The following is a 9,518-nucleotide window of genomic DNA, read 5'->3' as shown; positions in this document are numbered from 1 at the left end:
ATTCCGGTGGTTTCACTCATTTCAAGTTTTTTCAGTTTTCTTTCAGGGACAATGAGAATACGTACAGATCCGTTTAACATAAACCAAATACCTTTGGTCCTGGTAGAAACTATTTTGTCCATCCAAATTGTCCCACAGCTGCTCAGCCGTGGTTCTCTTTGTGACCCTGGATCCTCGTCTGAGTCTCAGCTTCATTTAAACGCCGTGAGGGCGGAGTCTGGTCACGTCGCCGCTCCTTCACTCACCTGCAGGCGTCTGCAGTCTCTAATTAACCAAACAGCAAGACTCCAGCTGACCGGTGGAGGCCAGCCGGCCCAGAGCACCACTGTCGGTCTCACAGGCTGCACGCCACGGTCAGCCCAGCCCGACGCAGACCCTGTTGAACCACATAGTTTTGAGTGAAGACGCCTTTTCCCAGGAGAACATGACCTGGCAGCCATGACACCCTGGAAGCCACCATGAATGGAATCGCTGAGACGGAGCCCAGACCTTTCCAGAAAGTGTCGTTTTGCTCCGTTCACACGAGGACAGAGTCAGAGCTCACACGGACTGAGGAAGAAAATTCAAAATCCTGTCCAGGCGCTCAGTGCTGCCCTCTACAGGGAGGTAGATGCACTGGCAGCTTCACTTCCTGTCAGGTCACACACACTTTAAGAATCACAGAATCTGGAGTCAAACATCTGATTTCAAAGTTTAAACTGGCCTCCATCAGCATTTTGTCATTTCAGAACAAGGGTTAATTTGATGGAAAGAAAGACTATTCTGTGTCCATAAAATAGTGTTTTGAGGTCATTTAATGGTAATAGTACTGGATGTTTTTTGTTTTTTTTCTGGGGGGGATACAAGACAGGACAGCTCTTCTCCGCACTGATGTAATGTACGGTCTCTTTGTGATCTTTAAAGGTGCATTAAGGAGTTTTACAACCTTAAAAATACATATTTTCCACCATAAATATGTTCCACATTTTTAATGATGTGTACAATGTGCCCTGAAATATTCATTACCAGTACCTCTAACAGCGCTAAATTGTCACTTGAAAGTTGCAGTGCCGGTCCGGCACCAGCATTTTTTTGGGGAGAATTTGAAAGGAATGACGTAATGCGCGCTCCGGCTGGTTAGGTTTCAGGTTTTGTCCGCCATTACTCGGCCAGATGCTTAGTGAGCAACAACTGAGCAGGATCTTCCAGAAAGTCAGAACAGACTGGCTTCTAGCACTGCCACAGCTCCACACAGACTCCACCAGGGAGAAGAAACTTAAATCTTACTTGAGCGCTTCTAAACGAGCGAAGACGGAGTTCCCCTCTTCCGTGCACGCGAGCCACAGGCACGAGTTTTTCACTAAGCTGCATTACGCCCAAGGCCTGCAGGGGGCGCTGTTTTGCATAAAACGTGCAAACTCCTTAATGCACCTTTTATTTTTAAAGAAAATTTTAATTACTTTCAGCATTCTTTTAAATGTGTAATCTTAAAGGTGCTGCAGGCAGGATTTTGCTAGTCAATGCTAATTTTTCTGTGTTTTCTTTGGATTAAATGTTAAAGTATCCATTGATAATCCTTTAGGAGTGTAGCATAACTGCACTACCAAGAGGGCGCAGCGTTTCCATCTGTCTCTGTTCTGAGCTGAAAAGGAATCTCGACAGCTCCAGGTATCTTTGACCAATCAGAAGAGCCCATGAGACTCTAACCGTGATTGGTTGAGGGGCGTTTGTCACACGTTCTTGTGGGAGGGGCTTAACTTGCGTAAGGGCGTGATGTCAGAGAAAACAGGAAAGGATTGGCTGTGCTGGGTTTCAAATCCTGCCTACAGCACCTTTAAGTTTATACTGTGTCTAGTTTATCATTGTTAATGTTTTTATTGATATTTTTAAGAATTTCAGATCACAAAATAGTCATTTGAGGTCACAATATACACAAAGTTTAATGTCGGGAGCGCCGTAATTATTAATATAAAGTGGGGATTCATACGAACAACCTCTTCAAACATTATTTTGATGATTTTGAGAAAACAAGATTCAAAGCAACCTGAGGTGAGGTTCTGTTTTCCACTGTCACAACTGGTGGGAATTGTGGAATTTATGGCACCTGTTTCATTTTATCTCCCATGTTGCTGCTGTTGGTTCTTTCCTGCTTGTGTTTTATCTGCTCTTTTCTCTCTATATGGAGTTTTATGTGTTCTTTTCAGGTTTACGCCCACATATATATAAAAAAGTAGCACATGAAAGTCAGGAAAGCGCTGCAGGTTTCATCCTATGAGTAACAGCATGCCCACTTTTCTCTTGAAAGTGTTTAACTGGTGTATTTATAAGGAAAATTACCCTTTGCTTTCGTGCGTAAAATACCAAAAACAACGTGCGTAAACTCGTCTGAGTGGTCAGTCAAGCTGAACCGAGGCACACCGAAACTCTTGTTCTCATTCCAAATGGGAGGAGGAGCAGGAGGGCTTTGTGAGAGCCGCGCGGAGAGGGAGGGGTGGGAAAGGGGAGACCGTAAAGTGCGCCTCTCCGCCCTACAGTGCCGCGCGGCCGCTCCCTCCTGCAGACCGTCTCCGTCCTCCCGCCGAGCCTGTGCGTAATGGTCGAGAAGAGGATGAACTCTCTGCTAAAATGGGCGCTGATCCTGTTTGTCCTTTTCTCCATCATCCTGAACTTCGTCCTGATCGGCCTGTACCACGGCAGAGCGTCCAAATGCTCCTCTCATCAGCGCAAGCACCCGTTGCGCGCCAAACACGACGAGCGCAGCCTGGTGTTCGCGGACCTGACGGCAGATGAGTACCTGCAGGTCCAGAAGTACGTGCTGAAGCAGAAAGACCTCCAGATCTCCACCAACCAGATCACCAAGCCGTCGGAGAACTTCCTGATGCTGATAGATTTATCTGTCCCGAAAAAAGCGGAGGTTTTGGCGTATTTGGATGGGAAAGGAAAGAAACCGACGAGAGAGGCGAGCGTGGTGGTCCACTTCGGCACCAAGGGCTACATCAGGGAGTATGTAGTGGGGCCACTGCCCAATCCTACATCCATGACAGATGTCACAGTGGAGAAGTACAAAGGGACTCTGCCCATCAAGTCGCGCCTGGTCACCATCGGGGAATACGCTCTGCTCTTCACCTTTCTGGAGCAGCAGGTCTTCTCCAAGCTGCCCAAGCTGATGAAGGAGAGTTTCGGAGTGGAGCCGGGCAAGACCCTGAACGCCTTCGAGCAGATGCCCCGCGGCGTGCGGGCCGGGGACAGGAAGACCTGGGTGGGGTTCTTCCGGGACATGAGCGGTATGTACATCCACCCGGTGGGCTTCGAGGTGCTGCTCAACCACGAGAGCCTGAACGCGTCCCAGTGGAGGGTGGAGAAAGTGTTCTACAACGGGGAGTACTTAAACAGCGTGGCCGAGCTGGAGAAAGCCTACAATAGCGGGAAGGTCAAAAAGATCGTGTACGAGGAGCCTCAGGATTACGGGTCCCTGAAGCCCCGGACCCGGCCGCTGCAGCTGGGCCCGCAGCAGTTTTACGCAGAGGGGAAGCGCTTCAGCGTGCAGGGGAACCACGTGCTGTACCTGGACTGGAGCTTCGCCTTCGGCCTCAGCTCGCTCACCGGCATGCGCGTGTTCGACGTGCGCTTCAAGGGGGAGAGGATCGTGTACGAGCTGAGCGTGCAGGAGGCCATGTCGGTGTACGGATCCGTCACTCCGGGCATGATGCTCACCAAGTTCCTGGACTCCAGCATCGGGATCGGGCGCTTTGCGCACGAGCTGGCGCGCGGCGTGGACTGCCCCTACGAGGCCACCTACATCGACTCGTACCGGTACATCGACGCGCCCGGTCCGGTCCGGTTCAGGAACTCCATCTGCGTCTTCGAGCACAACATGGGCCAGCCGCTGCGGAGGCACTTCTCCGACTTCTTCCACAACTCGTACGGCGGCATGGTGAACAGCGCGCTGGTGTTCCGCACCATCACGGCCATCGGGAACTACGACTACATGTGGGACTTCATCTTCTACCAGAGCGGCACGGTGGAGGCCAAAGTGCACGCGACCGGCTACATCTCCTCCTCCTACCTGGTGGACGGAAACCTCCGGCACGGACACCAGGTGGCGCGCAACGTGCTGGGCAACATGCACACGCACTTCGTCAACTTCAAGGTGGACCTGGACGTGGTGGGTGAGTATCAGCAGGGGCGGGTCTAGAGCGTCCTGGGCCCCCAGGGACGACATCTCCCAAGGGGGCCCCTCTGAGGAATCTAACGCATTCATAAACAATCTGATCGAAACTGAAATTTAAAATACATATTATTACTAAATAACTTGCAAAATGTCCTTCAAACGTGTGTTTCAGTGGTTATTTTAGGTCACAGCGTGTCAGCAGTATTTGAACACTGATCCTACAAACATTGCTCTGCTGCCTTGACTCGCGCAAATGGACCTGTGTCCTGCAGATGTAAAACCCTCATTAAGTGGTCAGTAGCTCTACTTCACACTGACTCTGTCACGTGTTAACTTTGTTAAAGTTGATGGAGTACAGCCCGCTCTCAGCTGGATGGGGCCTCTGCTGTCCGTGGTGCTGAACTGTGATGGCACGTCACACTTCATGACTGTCTGATTGATTTCAAAATGACGAGGCCGCTCTCCGTGGTGCTGAACGCTTCTGTCAAACGGTTTGAGCGGTGTGTCAAAAAGTTGTAGGCTAGTAATGCTAGCATCGAGGCTCAAACCTTTCAGAACAGCTTTTTCCTTTAATACGTTTGGTCCAGTTTCTTGTTGAACCTCATTAGCGTTATTGGGTTTAAACGTACCAAACATTACGGCAGAGTGAATTCACAGTTTGCCTAAAATCGGTGGTTATTTATTTATTTATTTATTTATTTATTCATTCATTCATTCATAATGAAAATGTGTGGTGGGCCCTGTCGGCCTCTGTTTGCCAGCTGCCACTCGTCTTTCTTCTCTTCCTCTTCATCCTGGTTATTCAACCAGGCCTGAAACAAAAATCCCTTCAAGCATGTTTCATTTTTAACAATCAGGATCAGGCTTAGAGTAACTTTTACTTAAATTACATCCATTACCAAAAAAGACTTCAGTTTCAAGGTTTGGTTGAAGCTCTGTCCTCACAGTGAGAAGGTCACGGGTTCAAATACCAGCCGGGACTTTACTGTGTGGAGTTTGTGGCAGTTTCATTGGCAGTATATTCTCACATCATGCTGATATCTCACCATGAAGTCATAAAAGTTGCGTTTTGCAGTTTTGAAAACCAGATAATTTGACAGTTTTGATCAGAAATGGGGCTGATTGAGCTTTTATATCAGATTATTGAAAACGGACTTCTTTATTTATTTTTGTTGTTGTCTTGAATAGTCACGTACCTGCACTTTTCTGTCATTTCTTCTTCTTTTTCCTTTCTTTTCATTTTAACCAGACAGCGATCGTCTGTCAGGGGCCCCATGAGGAGGATTTACAATGTGTCAATGCAAACTTAGGAGGATTTCAAGTTTCTTGTTGATTTTATTAATTGAAACCAAAGTTTTCTTGGAACCACCACACAGGTTGGAGTTTAAAAACGGGCTCCATGTTACTGTCATTCATACAGATATTTACAATTTAATTTAATTAACAATAAAAATGGTAAAAGTCTGTTTCCAGGATGGTTTCAGCATATTTTTCCAGCTCGTTGACCCCGCTGTGGACAGACATGATGGAGAAGTAAACGCAGTGTGGTCGGCAGCAGCAGCTCTGCAGACGGCAGTCTTTAATGCTGGTCTCCCTGCAGGCGTGCGGAATTTCTTCCAGACCAAAGACATGGAGTTCGTCGACACGCCGCTGCCGTGGATGCCCGACCACAAGGCCATGATCCCTCAGCTGGTGGAGAAGCAGCTCAAAACAGAGCAGGTGTGTTTTCCTCTCCACTCACTTTCTCTTCTTCTTCAGATCCAAACTCAAAAAGCTCCACGGGGTTTTTCAGCTCCACCTCTGATCTTCACCATGTTGGGCTGGAGATCGAATCTCTGATGATCGGATTGTTCATTTACATAGTGTGGAGCGAGCGGCAGCAATTTCTAAATGATTAGATCGATAAGACCTTTATTTTCCTACGTACAGTTAGCTAAAGGTTAGCAGTCCTTGTCGGTATGGGTTGACCCGCTCATGACCAACGGCCGCCGTGCTGCTTTCACAGGAGGCGGCGCTGCGTTACGGCACCAAGATGCCGCGCTACCTCCACATCGCCAGCAATCAGACCAACCGCTGGGGCCACCAGCGCTCCTACAGGCTGCAGGTCTTCAGCTTCACCGGGGACCACCTCCCCGAGAGCCAGGCCGAGGAGAGGTCCATGTCCTGGGCTCGGTACGTCCCACTGTCTGGAGCCACGCTTCGAGAAGCCACATATGATGGAGACTTCCGAGACTTTGATGGACTTGTGGGAGCTCAGACTCTTCTGGTTCTCACGTCTGACGCTCAGCCTGTCTGCCCTCTGACTGTCTGCAGGTACAAAGTGGCCATCACCAAGCACAAGGACTCGGAGCAGACCAGCAGCAGCCTCTACAACCAGAACGGGATCTGGACTCCGGCTGTGGACTTCAGCCAGTTCATCCAAGACAACGAGAGCATCGAGGACCAGGTGGGTCACGGCGGAAGCCGCACGTCCGGCTGATCGTCTCAGGCTCACTCAGCCACGCTGCGTCTGCAGGACCTGGTTGCCTGGGTGACCGCCGGCTTCCTCCACATCCCTCACGCCGAGGACATCCCCAACACCGTAACCGTGGGCAACGGGGGCGGGGTCCTGCTGCGGCCTCACAACTACTTCGACGAGGACCCGTCCATCCACTCGGCGGACAGCGTGTACATCGCCCCGGGCCGGGAGGTCAGCTGCGAGGACAACCGGATGGCCTGCCTGACCCGGGACGCCTGCAGCCCCGTCCTCCAGCCCTTCACCTACAACGGCTTCGAGGGCGTCATGAAGTTTGTGGACTCTGCCTGATCCAGCCGAGGCCGAAGACAAAAAGCCTGGAAAGATGAATGTTGGAGCAGTTTAGGCCTTTCCCAGTGGTTCACACCTTTTGGGAACCGCTGGGATATGCTACACCTGCTTTTATGCAATGAATTCTGGGAAATGTTTTGCTTTCTACTGAAGAAATGTGCTACCTGTCCTATTTTTGTATTTTAAGTTCAACTGAAATTCCCTCTGATCTATTTTTATATGTCTGTTTATGGGATTTTTCTACAAGCTGAGATGTTTTTTGCTAGCTGCTGATTGAAGTCCGTGTTCTTCCTACCTGAGCCGACTTTACTCTTTCAGCACAAACACGAGGGCTCCGGCTGCCGCTTCACTCCCTCACACCACACGTGCCTTTACTCACGCCACTTAAATGAACTCCCACTGGGGTCACGTTAATAACCTATACACTTATACACAAGGCAAATTATTCTGGGAATATTAAGATGTCCTCCCAGTTCTTTCCCACTCTCCTGCTCGTGTCCATGGCGTTGGTAACTCGCTCTCGAACCTTCGGGGTGAGTTATCTTTGTTGGTAGTTCTGTCTTGTCTGTTCTGAGTGAAGTTCTAACTTTTTTAAGACAGTTAAACGTGGAAGAAGACGTTTGTATTTGTTACCTTGATAATGTGAGTCGTCCAAGTGATTCTGGTGAAACTGATTGGGATTTTCTCGAGCTTTAAAGGTGTGCGTACCAAGCGGTTTCTGTGAACTGTGAAACAGGTTAATCCACCCTTCATGAATGTATGTGGCGGCATCTGTAAAGTTTGTTGTATTTTCATTTGAATGTTATGCAATTGTGAAAACTAAAGTTTGAAACACAATTCTTACATCGACTTGATGATTCTGGGTTGTGTTGTCTTGAATTTTCAGCATCAGATCCTCTGATTTCATGTTGGTACCTACAAGTCGTGGGACCCCTGAGGGACCCCTGAGGGACCCCAGACCGGACCACGGTGGCCCTGTTGCTGTGGATCAGCGGACGGACGGCCCAGCGCATTGATTTGCCCCGATCCTTATTTGGAGCTCTTGTGTTTTAGGCAGCAGGCAGACGCATGTGGTGTGGGGGCTAAATATAAACCCTACTCTGTGTGTGTGTGTGTGTGTGTGTGTGTGTGTGTGGGAGATGCTTCTGGGAAATTTTTTGTGCTCCGGCCCTTCGATAAGCGACTGCTGGGAAAATGATCAGCAGGGTCGGTGGAGGTTTTGTTTTCCAGAGAAGGATCCAGGAAGTTTTCCTTCAGGCACACATGATGCAGTTACGAAGTTTTACCTTTGAAAAGGTTTAGATTTCAATACAGTTTGAACTTTTTAAAATCATTTCTTATCTTTTGTAGTGATTTAATTTGTTTTTCCCAATGAAATGATTTTTAATATCTAAATAAATCTCTTCTCTAGCATCTAACTAGCTATTTAATCCTAGAAGTTTAATATAGATTTACTACTTTTTTAGATGAACCAATATCAATGCACAGATTTGAGTTTGTTGGAATTTTTACCTCCGCCAGGAGGTTATGTAATCATGTCCGTCTGTTGGTTGGTTGGTTTGTTAGCAACATTACGGAAAAAGTAATGGACGGATTGCAATGAAACTTTGTGTAAAGGTGGATCTTGGGCTAACTTAGAATCCATTCAATTTTGGTGATGATCCTGGATCACTGTCTGGATCCAGGATTTTTTTAAAGGATTCTTCATCATTGAGAGATAGGGAGTCTTTCACATAAGACCGCCGACAGGGGGGGACAAACGCCTGGTTCACAGGACGCGCCGCGCACCGACTGTCAGATCGGCGCCCCTGTTAACCTCTCTGACGGTTCATACAGGAGGCGTAGCGGCTCGCGCCGTGGACCGCGGCCGCTCCGCTCCTCTCTATTTTCTCCGCGAGCTGCTCGCCGCGCACCGCCAGGTGTAAAGCTGGACAGAGCGGATCGCACCACACAGGAAGTCGGGAACGGAAAATACGCGAGAATCCGGTCAATGCATTGAGGAGTTTGCACATTTTATGCGAAACAGCGCCCCCTTCAGGCCTTGGGCATAACGCAGCTTAGTGAAAAACTCGTCCCTGTGGCTGGCGTGCACGGAAGAGGGGAACTCCTTCCTCACTCGTTTAGTAGCGCTCAAGTAAGATGTAAGTTTCTTCTCCCTGGTGGAGTCTGTGTGGAGCTGTGGCAGTGCTAGAAGCCAGTCTGTTCTTACTTTCTGGAAGATCCTGCTCAGTTGTTGCTCACTAAGCATCTGGCAAGTTTAAGCGAAACTTATCCAGCCGGAGCGCGCATTACGTCATTCCTTTCAAATTCTCCCCAAAAAAACTCTGGAGCCGGACCGGCACTGTGACTTTCAGGTGACAATTTAGCGCTGTTAGCGGTACTTGTAATGAATATGTCAGGGCACATTGTACACATCATTAAAAATGTGTAACATATTTATGGTGGAAAATAAGTATTTTTAAGGTTGTAAAACTCCTTAAAGCTCGGGTTGGCGATTTGAATGAGATACATTTTTTTAATTACTGGTTAAAATGATCTTTATGACCCGATGGGAAGCAATTC

At 48.6% G+C, this 9,518-nt stretch overlaps 1 protein-coding gene across 2 annotated transcripts; it reads left to right on the top strand.

Annotated features, from left to right (window-relative positions):
- Nucleotides 1-2,504: 2,504 nt before the first annotated feature.
- Nucleotides 2,505-7,805, top strand: aoc2 (amine oxidase copper containing 2). Of its 2 annotated transcripts, none has more exons than XM_030090168.1 (5): nt 2,505-4,148; nt 5,751-5,869; nt 6,156-6,319; nt 6,461-6,596; nt 6,666-7,805. In XM_030090168.1, the coding sequence occupies exons 1-5, from the start codon at nt 2,573-2,575 to the stop codon at nt 6,954-6,956; spliced, it is 2,286 nt and encodes a 761-aa protein (XP_029946028.1). In that variant the 5' UTR covers nt 2,505-2,572; the 3' UTR covers nt 6,957-7,805. The 2 variants fall into 2 exon arrangements, with proteins under 2 accessions (XP_029946028.1, XP_029946027.1); XM_030090167.1 differs by having other exon boundaries at nt 6,156-6,322; nt 6,464-6,596.
- The last annotated feature ends 1,713 nt before the right edge of the window (nt 7,806-9,518 follow it).

Source organism: Salarias fasciatus, chromosome 4 (assembly GCF_902148845.1).
Source record: "Salarias fasciatus chromosome 4, fSalaFa1.1, whole genome shotgun sequence".
Taxonomy (NCBI): domain Eukaryota; kingdom Metazoa; phylum Chordata; class Actinopteri; order Blenniiformes; family Blenniidae; genus Salarias; species Salarias fasciatus.
The sequence above is the reverse complement of the archived record's forward strand: the minus strand, read 5'-3'. Positions and strand labels throughout refer to the sequence as shown.